Raw genomic sequence first — 16,868 nt, forward strand, 5'->3', positions numbered from 1 at the left:
ATCAGTGGAAAGTGATCAATAACTATCTATTGACTAAATGAACAAACACCTGATGCTTGTACTCTCCAGCTACTACAATCTGGTTTTAGTCTCTTCCCACATGTGGAGAACTGTCTCTATTACGAAATCCTACCACTGGGCCCTTTCTTCCAGATGCGCTTCCCACACCCTCATTTGTTACCTCAAATTGAAAGATCTGTTTCTGTATCCCTTCCATGAGGTCCTGGATCACACGTTATTATTTTGGCACTTCCAAGTCTTGATATGAGCTGAGTACCCCACAGAAGCTGACTAAACTGAACGTTTTCTAAAATTCAAAATGCATCCTGCAAACTTCTGGCTTCTTGAATCTTTATTAGAAGAAAAGCAAGACAAAATATTTAACTTGTGGACCACTACTCTCAAATTCTCAGTAATGTTAGCTCATTTGGCTGCTGCGATCGCTATTTCTGGCTCATTTGAAATAGGATTCTTACTCATATATTTTTGAGTTATTTCTTCAAAATCATGCTAGTAGTTACAAATAATTCTGGTGGCTCTAAATGTCAGTCTGAAAAAAAGCTACTATATGTCTCTACTAATAGACTGCCAATTTTTATAATCTGGTGTCTTAACTTTATTGATCTGGCTTTGTGGGCATTTTTGCTTCAAATTATAATTCTAGTAAGGATATTAAAATATAGCGCAATTATGCTTTAAGGGAGTATGTGCACAGGCACTTTTCACTGCTGCTCTTTTAAAGTAATCTTAAAAGGCCAGACGCAGTGGCTCATGCCTGTAATCCCAACACTTTGGGAGGCTGAGGCAGTCAGATCACGTGAGGTCAGTTTGAGACCAGCCTGGCCAACATGGTGAAACTCTGTCTCTACAAAAATACAAACATTAACTGGGCATGGTGGCACACACCTGTAGTCCCAGCTACTTGGGAGGCTGAGGCAGGAGAATTACATGAACCCAGGAGGTGGAGGTTGCAGTGAGCAGAGATCACATCACTGCACTCCAGCCTGGGTGAGCAACACTCTGTCAAAAAAAAAAAAAAAAAAAGCAACAAAGGAAGGAAGGAAAAAGAAAGAAAGAGAAAAAAGAAAGAAAGAAAGAAAAAGAGAGAGAAAGAGAAATCTTATAAAAATAAATAAATAAATACAAGGTCGTCCTTATTCAGAATATCAGTTGCTCTTGTGCTTTACATAAATTATCATATCATTCAATTCTCACAACAAACCTTGGAGATGAAACTGAAGCATAGACAAGTTATAGAACTTATTCAACGTCACAAAACTAGGAACCTAGATAGTCTGGTCCTAGTGTCAGGCCTTTTAATCTCTGGGCTGTCATTTCTTTCTTCAGACATGAGAGTAACTAGAAACACTAGGAATAACTACGCTTGCCACAGATGTCTACTTCCCAAAACTTACAATTAAAAATTCCTAGCCCTACTTATAATTAATTTCTCTATGCAAAATCATATGGGTTCTAAGTTTGAACATTATTCACTAGACTGCAAATTTTGGATTTAAAAACTCATTCAGGAAAAATGATGCTAGATAAGACAGAAAAACCTTTTACAATAATTCTGAATATAATAAAAACATATAAGTGACAATAAGCTGATTGTGGTTGTTCAAATGTAAACACCAAGTGGCTAGAAGCTTTCACACTTCTAGGACACACCCTGTGCAAAAATATTCTCCTTACTTTATTTCCTCCTCCACCAAATGCAAACTAAGATGAAAGTAACTAGTTTTGAAGCAATAAAGTCCTCTGTCTCAATAGCACATTTGAGACTACTTTCATTGCTTCAGACTTAAAAAGAGTCCTTTACATTTTAGACCATTAAAATATCAGCCCTGTGAAATGAAAATGGCCCCAGGCTTACACAATTATTCATTACAGTTTATTTTAAATGGATTCATTTTCTCTCAAATGAATCAGAAGTTATGCATTTTTACCTACTAACATGTTATCAATAGAGGGCAGTAGGCCCCAAATTGCTTAGTATTCATACTGTGGTTTAATTTACTCATATAACGACTTTTAATTTTGAGTTCTTGAAAATCTGCACACACCATGTATAGCAACCTTAAAAGCCCCATTCAATAATTGCTTTTCTTCCCTTTGAAAACATTTGGTTTTGATTTTACAGCACTGCTACACATCACATACGTGCACTGACTACATATGGAAACTTTATGGCATTAGTGATTTCAGCACATTTCTTCCAAACACGTTTAACCTCACTATATTACAATTCCACTTCCTTACACAGCCGATGTTTCCCACACTAACCTTTCCTAGAGATAACTGTTCACATTTAAGTAATGGGATCACCATCCTGAGTATATAAAACACCATGGGGGAAAGCCCAATCATTCTGAGTAAATTTTACTCAAACAAGTATTTCTCCTCAACACCACAAAATTGCTGAGGCTAATTCTACTCCCCCTGCTATCTATGCAAAGATATAGTATAGCTGTGGGTACCACATGGGAAACAGAGTTGCATGCACAGTATGAAATCCAGACAATGGCTGTAATATGAAGATAAAAATCTAATAAAGTAGGAAAATTGGAGAAGTAAAGGAAATTAAAAATGGTCTATAAATCTCACAAATATACATATATTTGATGATGCTATATATATATGTATATATATATATATATATATATATCCATATCCTGTGCATTATTCGCTTTGAAAAGTGAACCACATGTAGAGTAGAAGAATTTTCAAAGGAACCATTCTTTTAACTATCATATATTCTTCTGCATATCAAATAATACTTGTCTTTCATACACCTGCTCTAATATTGAAAATCTTTAGACACCACAATATAACTGTAAATGTGGCCCACCTCTGTAACACCTGGCTTACAGCAGGTAGTCATTTTCCAGTGAAAGACCCCTTTCCCGGAGGCCCTATTGCTGTACTAGCTGCTGAGGTTAGGGCCCACAGCTCTTTACAGGGCACTGCTGTATAAAAGTTCACATCATCTTCTCAATAGGTTAAGTCTCAAATAGGAGACAGATCTGAAGGGCTCATTCTCCTTTTACAGAAGAAGAAACAGAAGTAGAAGAGGTAATGAAACGTGTTCATGGGTGAACCGTGGATCTGAGTTAGCAGGCATGCTGCCTGGCATTCTGGTCCAGGGTGTTACTGCCATGCTGGAGTTTTCACTGGTACTCAGTGGAAGTCCCTCAAACATAGTCAGAGATTTTCAGTCACCTTATTATTGGGTTTACTCTGGAAACAGATCAGAAATAACTGTTAAAACAAATAAATGAAGTATCTCATAGAGCCAGCTTATGCTCAAGTGACATTAAAATGGGGGCCAATTTTAAGTGGGTCATTTATATTAGAATAACATTCCCCCATAATAAATTTTCCTCTTAGCTTACAAAGATTTTTTTTTCCTTGCTCTTTGCTGCCTTTCTCAAAACACTCTTCTTTTTTCTCTTCCCTCTGAGCAGGAAGCTGTGTTTCAGATGGTGTAATTCAGTGCCCACACCAGAGGCTTCCTTTTCCTCACCAACCACTGGATCTTTAACCCCTTATAGCCTTGCTTTTGCTCTCATGACTTTTCTGAACTGCCCAAGTCAACTAACTATTCTTGGTTTTTATCTTCCTTGACCTGAGCAGAATTTAACACTGTTAGCTACGTCTTTCTTCCTAAAAATCCTTTCCCCATTGGTTTATTCCTTTCTGTTTCTCTTAATAACTCTTTCTTATTCCTCTTGTCCCTTAAAGATAGACATTTCAAAATGTTAAGTCACAACTTTTCCAGTGGCATCAAGTATCAACTTAGTGAGAAGAGTGATTGAAGTCTGAGAAAATTAAAAAAAAAAGAAAAGAATATACAACTCTTTTTTTCTTGTGAAGTAACAAATTTATCCAACAATTAGCATTAAACAGTAAGGATGCAAGGCATTCTGGGAATACAAAAATGGCAGACTTGGATCTTGCCCTCAGGGAATTTACAGCCTAATACAGAAAATAAGACAGGCACACAAATATCTACAAGACAGGTTAAAAAAAAATATGTGTGTGCTTTTTCTTTTTTTCTTTCCCCTCCGGAGACGGAGTCTTGCTCTGTCACCCAGGCTAAAGTGCAGTGGCATGATCTTGGCTCACTGCAACCTCCACCTTCCATAGAGACAGAAAGCAGAATGATGGTTGCTAGGGCCTGGGGGTAGGAGAAAATGGGGAGTTAATGTATAATGGGTACAGAATTTCAGTTTTACAACAGAAAAAAAGTTCTGGAAATGGATGGTGGTGATGGTTATACAACAATATGAATGTACATAATGCCAATGAACTGTACTCTTAAAAATTGTTAAAAGGCAACATATATGTTATATGTACAACAAATATAAACATGTTATATATACAATGCATATAACATATAAACATGTTATAACATTTAAAGTATGTCAACATGTTATAACTATCATATAAACCTGTTATATATAACATATAAACCTATGTTATATATAACATATATAAGAATGCTCTCTCTCTCTCTCTCTCTCTCTATGTATATATATATATATATATATTTTTTTTTTTTTTTGAGACAGAGTCTGGCTCTGTCACCCAGTGTAGTGGTGTATTTCAGCTAAGTACAAACTCTGCTTCCTAAGCTCAAGAGGTCCTCCAACCATAGTCTTCTGAGTAGCTGGGACTACAGGTGCAAACCACAACACTTGGCTAACTTTATGTATTTTTTTTGTAGACACAGGTGTCCCCATGTTGCCTTGGCTGGTCTTAAACTCCTGACCTCAAGTGATCTGCCCACCTCAGCCTCCCAAAGTGCTGGGATTACAGGTGTGAGCCACTGTGCCTGGCCTATTATGTATATTTTACCACAATTTTAAAAATATATATTTTTTGAAATGGAGAGTTTACTAATTAATATCTATGTAGTAATTTCGCTTCAAAGAGAGGATAACTCCCTTGAGGCAGGCTTCAGTGTTATCAGCATCTGAGCTTCTTCGGCAACTGAATTTCAAAGATCACTTAGAATTTCTTAAGTGTAATGACATTGTATCTGGAATTACAATATGTAAGAACATCTGATGAGAAAATGCTTTTTTTAGGAACTCTTATCTAGTTAAAATTTTCTCTATTGAAAGATAAGCCTTAAACATTTCAACATAAAAGAATACTTCCATTGGTAACAAGATTTTTAAAAAGAAAGACAACCCCTCTGAAATAAATTGCCATGAATTCAAGTTATGGTAGTTGGCAGATCAAGTAAGCCACTGAGAAGCCAATCCATTGCAGGAAGGAATGCAAAATAAATAAACATATATAAATGTTTACACACAAATATAATTTTTTTTTTTGAGATGGAGTCTTACTCTGTCCCCCAGGCTGGAGTACAGCAGCACAAACTTGGCTCACTGCAACTGCCACCTCCCAGGTTCAAGCGATTCTCCTGCCTCAGCCTCCTGAGTAGCTGGAACTAAAGGCACATGCCACCATGCCTGGCTAATTTTTGTATTTTTGGTAGAGATGGAGTTTTGCTATGTTGGCCAGGCTGGTCCCAAACTCCCGACCTCAGGTGATCTACCCACCTTGGCTTCCCAAAGTGCTAGGATTATAACCATGAGCCACTGCACCTAGCCCTAGACACAAATAGAATTTAATAGGGTTAGAAATCTACCTTAAGATTAAAGCCACTTTTGGAGATATGGAATTCCTCAAGCAGCCAACTCATGGAACATTTCTTTTTCTTTCATAAAAATATGAATGAGCAAAGTGAAAAGAACAGCAAAATATGGAGAAAATACTAGACTGGAAAAAGCATGCAGGTAAGTTTATTATTTAATAAGATGACCCAGATTACTTTACCTTTTTGGAAACTTGAAAGGTCTGGATGGTCTGAAAAAAAAAAAAAAAAAAAGCAAAGGAAAAATGACCAAAAACAAAGCATCATAACATAAACAAAGGCTTTACATATGTATTGAACATTTTACTTGTTATTTCTATTACAAAGAATCCTGGAAGCGTTAAAAAAGGCAATCTATTTGAGAGATTTTAAACAATGAATATTGGCTACTTTACATACTAGTAGAGACAGCTCAAGTGGCTAGACAGGAGGCAGAACCTTCCCAGACTCTGTATCACCCTCTCCTGATGGAATCATACTCACACTGTACAATATTCTTCTCCGAGATCTACAGCTACCAGGTTCAGTCTTCTCTCTCATAACAGGAATCCACATCCCTAAGTCTCCAATCTAAGCTGCTTCCTTACGTAGCAAAGATCCTAACACTTAAAAAAATAGGATATTAATACCTTATTTTAGGTATTCTATTCCCTCCTCACGATACCAGCTGCTTCTCCATTTTTCAATTTCTTAATATCTAACTTCACAATCTACTTCAACAGATATGGCCTTGTATTTCCAATCAGCTCTTTCCCATACTCTGTTTTATTATTCCCACCCATCCTTTGTACTTTGCCTCCCAGATATAGGATAAGTTTGCTAAAGAAACTCCAAACTAAGTCTCAATCTCCAAACTTTGTATTCCTATCAGATTATTTTTTTCCTATTTACTGGAAAGCATTTAATAAATATTTGTTGAACAAACAGAAGTACCCTGGTTATCACAGTGTGGTCTAAAGACAGCTGGGAGTTCCTGAGACCCTTTCATGGGGTTTGTGAGACCTCCCTTTTCCAACTATAGATCTGTGTAAAGCCAGATTTTCTTCATATACTTCATATATTTCAACCAAATGGCATATCGCCATAGATTACAGAACAAATATGAGAATCTTGCTATCTTTTAGTAAGCCACATGTCAAAGAGATTTGCAAAAATGTAAAACAATGATACTTATCTTGCTAAACTTTTTTGTTTTGAAAAATGTAATTATTATTCACAAAATGTGTTATTTATGCTAACATGTAATGGGCTTATTATTTTTAACGAGTTTCATAATTTAATATTTGTCAGTTCCGATTCTGATACGGTACATATCAGCTAAACACATAAACAAAAACTCTTTGAAGGTTCTCAACAATTTTTGAAACTGTAAAGGGGTTGCGTGACCCAAAGTTTAGGAACCACTATACTAATTTACTGAGGATATATAAATATTTGCTGACTGAATAATTGAATTGCCTAGCTACATACTCTTTCTTAAAATGAAATCTTTCACCAGACTACACCATACTTGGAGAAACAAAACAAAATGTAAAAACCTGTCCTCCAAACTTTCTACTTTAAGCTATTACTCTTCCAATAGTTGGAACCCTACCTTGGAATTTCTTAAGATCCTTTCCTTCTCTTTCCTATTTTCTCTCTCCATTTACATTTCTCACCCAGATACATGTACCCACTCTTAAAAAGAAACATTTATCTAATGACTAGTATACCCATGAACGAGACAAACAGGGTTCCCAACTACACAGAGCTAACATTCTAGAATGCATTTTGTATTAAACTGTTGATACAAAAGATGCATGTGTTCTAAATTTCAAGCTTTATTTACATGCCCTCGTTATGGATTCTAAGCCCATTAAAATATTAAAACCAAGGAGATGGAACAATCTCAGAAGTTGCAAGCACTGAAAAGAATTTTAGGGAATATATATTCCAATTCCACTGCAGCCTCATTTTTAGAGATGGGCCTCAGTTTGCCTCTGGTCTCTCAGCATCTTAATAGTGGAGCTGTAGTGAGAACTCAAGTCTCTTGATACCTAATTTGCTGCTCTCTGTCCTGTGAGTATTTGTCTGTAAAACCAAGGATGAAAAGCCCATAGGGCAAAGATAAAGTATTAATCTTTATACAGAAAATAATTGTCTTTTCTTTTGGCAGATGTGGAACTGAAAGGCTGAGTTTCCACTAAGAACAGCATAAGAGAAGTCGTTTTTGTTGTTGTTGTTGTTTTGAGACAGTCTTGCTCTGTCGCCCAGGCTGGAGTGCAGTGGCACGATCTCAGCTCACTGCAGCCTCTGCCTCTCGGGTTCCAGTGATCCTCCTGCCTCAGCCACCTGGGTAGTTGGGACTACAGGTGCACACCACCAAGCCCAGCTAATGTTTGCATTTTTAGTAGAGATGGGGTTTCACCATGTTGGCCAGGCTGGCCTCGAACTCCTGACCTCCTACCCGCCTGGGCCTCCCAAAGTGCTGGGATTACAGGTCTGAGCCACTGTGCCCGGCCGAGAACTTGTTGCTTTAAGAAAAAAGATGAGACTGAATATTTACAGCATTATAAAGGATACCAAAAATGCATTCTTTTTATATACGTACAGTAAAGATAATTCATTTTTTAAAAAATCTAAAAAAAGACATTAGATACATAAAAAGGAACCATATCTTATTTGTATTCATATCTCCATAACTAGTATAACGTATGGTCCTTTGTGGATGTCAGATCAGTGTGTGTTGGATTAATGAATGGGGATCTTTCATGACTTTTCTCATACTCAACAGCTTTGAAATCAGTAGACAATGAATTAAAAAAGCAAGAAGCTAGGGACATAAATATTAACACAGGTACATTTTGTTTTGTTTCTCTTTCTCTCTTAAACACACACACACACACACACACACGCACACACACACACTTTGTTACATCAGCCCATTCCTATTTGTCAATCCTAAACTCTTTCAACATTTTACTAAACTTTGTAAGTTTCTCTTTGTGCCTCTGTGTACTATAGTATAGGCTCTCTGTTCAATGCTGCAGGAACCATTAGTTTATTGGTTAATCAGAAAGGTTAATTAAAGAGAAACAGTTTTTGAAGTTCTACATACATTCCTTAAATATCTAATAGTAACTTAAACATAAATGTCAATCTGTTCTTACATAAACCATAGACCTGCTGCATTGTCTATGACTGAGTTTTTGAGGACTTTGGATACTTGTGAGTATCCTGGATATACTGACTACAATACACAACTAAATTTTGATGATTTTTTCCCAAATCTTTTACAATTTTCTCTTCTATGCCTAATTCAACAGTAAAATTTTTTTGTAGCAATTAACCTTTTTTTTCCTAAGGCTACAATTTTCTTTTCATGAAAACAACTTTTTCTTTTAGAATCTATATATAAGTGAACTAAAAAATTTAATCAGATAACATAATTACCAAAACAAGCCAACTGGCATGCATAGGTTTGGTAAGCACACTTGTCAAATGCTGGGAGCAAAAGTGTGTGGCTGTAGGAGACAGCAGCCTCTTGACCTGCAGCATTCAGCTGGCCAGGGCCATCCAAGTGTGCATAGAGGGACGGAGCGCAGGGCCACTCCAGTGAGCTGGTGATGGCTCAGCAGCTTTACACAGACTGGGCTTTCAGTGAACACGTTCACATCTGAAGAAGCCATGAAGCACACTTAGTTTTTCTGGTGAATCTACAAAAGACCAAAAACCCCCAAAACCTGTATTTTCAAATACAATTACATATTGATTTTTCAATGAGTTTTATCGAAATATAATTCATACACCATATAATTCACCCAATTAAAGTGTACAGTTCCATGTTTTTAGTACTTTCATGAGTTATGCAACCATCACTACAACTCAAGAGTCCGTCTCAAAAAAAAAAAAAAATTTTTTTAATTTAAATTCTTTTTTTTGAGACAAGGTCTTGCTCTGTAACCCAGGCTGGAGTGCAGTGGGCCAGCTCACTAGGGTCTCAATTTCCTGGGCTCAAGTAATCCTCCCACCTCAGCCTCCTCAGTAGTTGGGACCACAGGCGTGCGCCATGACACCCAGTTAATTTTTTAGATTTTTTATTTGTAGATGTGGGGTCTCCCTATGCCGCCTAGGCTGGTCTTAAACTCCTGGGCTCAAGCGACACTCTTGCCCAGCCTCCCAAAGTGCTGAGATTACAGGCGTGAGCCACTGTGCCCAGCTTATATATTGATTTTAGCCCAAGGTAATTTATAGATTCAATGCCATCCCCATCAAGCTACCAATGACTTTCTTCACAGAATTGGAAAAAACTACTTTAAAGTTCATATGGAACCAAAAAAGAGCCTGCATTGCCAAGTCAATCCTAAGCCAAAAGAACAAAGCTGGAGGCATCGTGCTACCTGACTTCAAACTATACTACAAGGCTACAGTAACCAAAACAGCATGGTACTGGTACCAAAACAGAGACATAGACCAATGGAACAGAACAGAGCCCTCAGAAATGATGCTGCATATCTACAACTATCTGATCTTTGACAAACCTGACAAAAACAAGCAATGGGGAAACTATTCCCTATTTAATAAACGGTGCTGGGAAAACCGGCTAGCCATATGTAGAAAGCTGAAACTGGATCCCTTCCTTACACCTTATACAAAAATTAATTCAAGATGGATTAAAGACTTAAATGTTAGACCTAAAACCACAAAAACCCTAGAAGAAAACCTAGGCAATACCATTCAGGACATAGGCATGGGCAAAGACTTCATGTCTAAAACACCAAAAGCAATGGCAACAAAAGCCCAAATTGACAAGTGGGATCTAATTATACTAAAGAGCTTCTGCACAGCAAAAGAAACTACCATCAGAGTGAACAGGCAACCTACAGAATGGGAGAAAATGTTTGCAATCTACTCATCTGACAAAGGGCTAATATCCAGAATCTACAAGGAACTCAAACAAATCTACAAGAAAAAAACAACCCCATCAAAAAGTGGGCAAAGGATATGAACAGACACTTCTCAAAAGAAGACATTTATGCAGCCAACAGACACATGAAGAAATGCTCATCATCACTGGCCATCAGAGAAATGCAAACCAAAACCACGATGAGATATCATCTCACACCAGTTAGAATGGCGATCATTAAAAAGTCAGGAAACAACAGGTGCTGGAGAGGATGTGGACAAATAGGAACACTTTTACACTGTTGGTGGGACTGTGAACTAGTTCAACCGTTGTGGAAGTCAGTGTGGCGATTCCTCAGGGATCTAGAACTAGAAATACCATTTGACCCAGCCATTCCATTACTGGGTATATACCCAAAGGACTATAAATCATGCTGCTATAAAGACACATGCACACGTATGTTTATTGCGGCACTGTTCACAATAGCAAAGACTTGGAACCAACCCAAATGTCCAACAATGACAGACTAGATCAAGAAAATGTGGTCCATATACACCATGGAATACTATGCAGCCATAAAAAATGATGAGTTCATGTCCTTTGTAAGAACATGGATGAAGCTGGAAACCATCATTCTCAGCAAACTATCACAAGGACAAAAAACCAAACACCGCATGTTCTCACTCATAGGTGGGAATTGAACAATGAGAACACATGGACACAGAAACGGGAACATCACACACCGGGGCCTGTTGTGGGGTGGGGGGAGAGGGGAGGGATAGCATTAGGAGATATATCTAATGTTAAATGATGAGTTAATGGGTGCAGCACACCAACATGGCACATGTATACATATGTAACAAACCTGCAGGTTGTGCACATGTACCCTAAAACTTAAAGTATAATTAAAAAAAAGAATTTCGAAAAAAAAGAAAGAAAAAAAGAAAATGACAATGACATCATAAAAATATAGAGACAAGTAATCTAAGAAGTACATGTAAAGTTATGGGAGTCAGACAAAAAATATTTGTAATTAAGCCTTTCCAAGAAAAGACAACTAAGTCCTTAACAAATAAAACATATTTGTCAGCCCTCTTTGGAAAAAAAAAAAAAAAAAGAATACGCTGACTGGGCACGGTGGCTCACGCCTGTAATCCCAGCACTTTGAGAGGCCAGGGCGGGTGGATCACCTGAGGTCGGGAGTTCAAGAGCAGCCTGACCAACAAGGAGAAACCCCATCTCTGCTAAAAAAAAACATACAAAAATTAGCCGGGCATGGTGGTGCATGCATGTAATCCCAGCTACTCAGGAGGCTGAGGCAGGAGAATCACTTCAACCTGGGAGGCAGAGGTTGCGGTGAACCGAGATCGCGCCATTGTACTCCAGCCTGGGCAACAAGAGCGAAACTCCGTCTCAAAAAAAAAGAATATGCTATCTGAACACCAGTGATGAAACTATTAATGAGCTATGAAAGCAAATGTGTTTTTCCAGAGAGTAAGGCACTGGACAAGGAAGCAAATCACTTGTATATAAAAATCTTAATTTTTCAATCCCAGCTTTTCACTTATGCATCCTTAAAAGTGCATCTTGAATTTCCAGGAGAAATTAGGAGATTTTGCTATCTTTAGAACTAAAATTATCCTCGCAGCCATAATTCTGGAACATGTACTGAGCAAAGAAATGGTACTTTGCTACAGACATTTGGGTTGTAACAAATGTAAACCCTCTCTCTGCCACTAACTTTCTCTTTTAACTAAATAGAAATTCATGGATCTATGACTAATTTACTCCCTGGAGAGAAGCAACTATAGATTCATCATAGTCTTTCTGCTTGAGTAAAGATTTCATTTTATGTTAAAAAAATTTGAGACAGTAAGCAGAGACTGTTAACATCAGTTGGAAAAGAAAAATTGAGGTTACCACAAAGAAAACTCCTGGGAAAACATTAGATCCCTCTGAAGTTTCTATACTAATGGACGTGACAAACAGATGATGGAAACACCCAAACCACACTACAGGTAAAACATGAAACCTGTTTGATTTACAGTGCTGCCTTCTTTAATTCTGCTTTTGCAATCTCTTACCAGAAACACCTGTGAAAGGAGGCTAGCAAGGGAGTCTACCACACGCTTTCATAGATCAAAAGCAGTCTTCCTCCATTTGTAAAATCCTTTGGATTTGCTACTTTTAATATCTACCTAATAAAACCTGCGAATGACTTTCACCCTAACTTCAGTCTTGTGTTGATAAATAACTAGTAAAAACAAACAAATCTAACCTCAGAGAGAGAAACTATCTTTTTCCAGCATTCGCCTTTTAATAAAAACAAACCCAAATAAGCAACAATAATCTTCAGTGGGAACATTTTCCTATTCTTTGATTAGACTTTTAGCCTTTTTTTCTGCTGGGAAAAGGCCCAAGGAAAGATGACATTTGCGTGTCCCACCACACTCTCCCACAGGCTGTAGTGCAGATAAGCTTGGGTCCTCAGACAGTCCACAAGCTGCAGTGTCATTCTTTCTCTTCCACTCAAGAAAGCATTTCTGTGTGCGAGTGACAGTGACATTATTTGAGGGCTAAGCTCATATCTGTTTTTTAAAAAAGCAAAGCAAGTACAAACTGGGGTTCTCATAATTAGTAATAAATTGCCCTTGGCACTTCACACTTGAGAACTGGAACAGCAGCTGAGAACCTTGGCTACAGTACTCTGATGACCAGTGAACTGTAGTATGTGTACATGTATCGGTCAAGAGGACAACTGATGAGACTGTAAAGTTCTCAAAAAGAGGGAGAGTGGGAGGTACCAAGCAGAGTAATCAAGATAATAGGGTACAGAGAGGCAAGGGAAATTTTTAAAAAAGGTAATAGAAAAAAAGGAGTGTGAAAGGGGTAAAGTTAAGAAACAAAACATGTGGAAAAGCTCCAAATCATCTGTTTCTTTGTTTTGCTCACCGTTTTTCTCTTTTAATAATTTTTGGAAAGAGAAGGGGAGCTTGTAAAGGAAATGAGAATACTGAAATACAAAAACTTTCCCATCAGTCTAGAGAATTCTATTCTAGACATAACTGCAGAATTAACACCACAACTTACAAAGGGATAGTCTCAGGCGGGTGTGGTAACTCACGCCTGCAAATGTCAGTACTTTGGGAGGCCCAGGTGGGAGGATCGCTTGAGCCCAGGAGTTCAAGACCGGCCTGGGCATGATAGTGAGCCCCTATCTCTATAAAAAATTAAAAAATTAGCTGGCGTGGTGGCATGCACCTGTAGTCCCAGCTACTCAGGAGGCTGAGAAGGGAGGATTGCTTGAGCCCAGGAGGTCAGTGCTGCTGTGAGGCAAGATCACACCATGAAGAAAACACACTTTCAGCTTTATGGTAGTAATCAAATTTTTAAGCAAAAAAGTGCTGTAAGTAGCACATTTTAACCTCAAAAGTCACATTGGATTGTATCATACTGTCTTTCTGTGAGAGGCTATTCTGCAAGTAGTAACTTCAGTTCAGCACTGGTAAGTTAGGAAGAAAATATTTGAAAATAAAAAAAATCCGCACTTTGATGAGCATTCTTTAAAAGATTCCCAACAAAAACAAAGCCATTCTTCATATTAAGTATTTCCATGAAACATCACTGGCACACTTGGGTTCTATCATGAAGATGAAACAGATACCCTGCAGACAAGCTAAGCTTGGCCTCTAACCCATTTTTCATGCACCAGAGCTCAATGTTTATGGTCTCTGTCAAGTGATTTTAAGGATAACAAAAACCACAACTACTTGTGTGATGCATTTCCTAAATGCTTACGAGATGCTGACTCAGAAGTGTTGGTCATCTTGATGTCTAGAACTGTTAAAACTGAACAAAGTGCCAGCTTCTATACAAAATAAACTAGGAGGCACGAGAGAAAGGCTGGGAATGGCAGGACTAACATTTAAAGAGCACCTTATAAATACTACATACTTTATAAATGTTCAAAAAAGAAATGTAGCATATATTGAATAACTATTTTGAGTATAAAAAAATACTTTTTTCTCTTTAAGAGAATAGTGAACTTAGAAATCAAAAGATGTGAAGTTAAAGTCTGGACCCTGAAACTGATTAGTTGAATGATCTTGATGATCTTGAGCAATTCTTTTAATGACTCAGGATTTGTGAGAAAGAGAAAATACTTTAAAATGAGCTGGTGTGTGTAACAGATTTCTATAAACTGTTGAGAATTATCCAAGAGAAAAAAGGTACTACTACCACTTTGTTATTTTTTCATCCAAAAATGGCATTCAAACATCAGTTAGGAGTAATGCAAAGACTCATTTAGAGTAAAGCATAAGGTCCCTTTATTCGTCAGCACTGTACGCTTTTATGATTTACTTAACAAGATCAACTGATTCTTGCTACTAGCTGAATATAACATAAAAATCGATGTTGTCATACCCACAAGCCTAATTAGAATAAGAGACTGTCAGAACTGTAAGAAACCTAAAAGTCATCCCACTTAACACCTTTATGAAACAAAGGAGAAAAGGATCCAAGATCATAGAGCGAGTCAATGGCAGAACCAGGTCTAGAATGCAGATATCTTGACTTGATCCTGTGCTTTATTGGCCACACACTGAAAACGAAAAGCTGCACACTGATGCCGGCTATGAGGTATTGCTTGTGAACTAAAAATGAAAAGGAATGCAGAAATGGGAAGAGCTTCCCAATCAAAAGCAAATGGCACTTGTGCACAAGAGGGCATATGCAAGGATGTCCACTGAAGTGTAGCTTATAATAAGGAAAATAAGTGAGAGCAACCTTAATGTTCACTTATTAAGAAGATTCTTAAATAACCTTAATGTTCACTTATTAATAAGAAGATTCTTAAATAAATGGCAGCACATCCATGTAATGGTTCACTACACAATGTGAGTACACATTCATATACAAACATATACATACACATATACTGATATGGAAAGAATTTTAAAACAAAATAATAAGTTTCAAAACAACTCATACTGTATTCACATGAAAAAAGAAAACTAAATACAAAATACATAAATGTATTTTAGAAGCTCAGAAGGGAACTTGGCAAATCAATAGACCTGTTTACCAGAGAGGAAAGAAAAGGATTAGGAAAAGAATCAAAAGTGAGTTTCATTTTGCATTTTTGAATTCCTCATGAGCATATGTTCATAAATTAGTTGAATAATTAGAAAGTGAACTGAATTTTTATAGAGGGTAATTGCATATGTATTGATTTATGTATATGTGATAGAAACATTTTATTTGAAAATTTCTCACTTCTACATAATTTGGGGAGAATGGAGCGTCCTGGCTAACTCTAATTTAGATGAAAAGAAGTAACATTATACAAAGATCTTACATTTCCAAAAACTTAAAATACATTTAATACAATCTATAGTTAATTCTGTTTAATTCACTGCCAGTTTAAGTGACACCAAGTAATTTGATGACCACTGGAATCACCTGGGTAGCTTACTAAAACTAGAGATTTCCAACCCCCTCCCCAGGGATCTGGTTCAGTAGGTCTTGAAATAGAGACTACACAGTCAGAGCTTGAACCACTGTCTTGGACAATTTGCCAGGAAAACATAACCTCCAGACAAGAAACAATTAGAGAACAATACATGAAAGTAATTATAACATATAGGTATAGTACAAACATTAAGTGAATGGGGAATAGGAAGGTAATATTGGACCAGAGTAGTCCAAAATAGCGCCTGAAACTTGACCTAAGAAACAGAATTAGAATTAAGGTTTGACATAAGTAGGTTTCAGATAGAGAAACAGAAAGCAGAGGGAAAGGAAACAAAACCTTGTGTCAACACCTATAAGCAAAGTCGGTGAGGATTTACTATGAAGGAATAGTGAGGATCACAACTTACTGGATTAGGGGTTGTTTGAGGGGAAGCAAGAGATTGAAGTGGATAATAGAAATAGGAAGTGGCTAAAGTTTCTTGAGTAACAACTGATAGGATAAAAACACTATTTTCAGAGGACTGATTTGGTAGTAATGTGCAGGATGAATTAGCTAGGGGAAACGCTAAAGGGAAGGAGAGCAGGTTAGGAGCTACTGCAGTGACCTAGAATAAAGAGAAAAAAAGAGAAAAATAATCTTTAAATAATTTAGAAAGCCTCTGACAATCTTATCAATATGTGAATCAAAATTATAAGCATCTATTGTCATAAATATATATGATATTATAAGAAAATAATTCTGGTGACATTTTGGATAAACCAAAGTTTATATATCCTATGCATGTTATAACATATTTCTGTATTCACTATTATTTAATATTTTATATAATTATGTAAGTA

At 37.1% G+C, this 16,868-nt stretch overlaps 1 protein-coding gene across 1 annotated transcript in view; it reads right to left on the reverse strand.

The window, feature by feature from the left end:
- Positions 1-16,868, reverse strand: part of DISP1 (dispatched RND transporter family member 1) — a 64,175-nt gene that overhangs the window by 16,338 nt on the left and 30,969 nt on the right. The window contains exon 4 of the mRNA XM_030812825.1: positions 5,851-5,880. Within this exon, the coding sequence (XP_030668685.1) occupies positions 5,851-5,880 (30 nt within the window). The remainder of the gene's footprint in view (positions 1-5,850; positions 5,881-16,868) is intronic.

The sequence above is a fragment of the Nomascus leucogenys genome, chromosome 5 (assembly GCF_006542625.1).
Source record: "Nomascus leucogenys isolate Asia chromosome 5, Asia_NLE_v1, whole genome shotgun sequence".
NCBI classification, from domain to species: Eukaryota; Metazoa; Chordata; class Mammalia; order Primates; family Hylobatidae; genus Nomascus; species Nomascus leucogenys.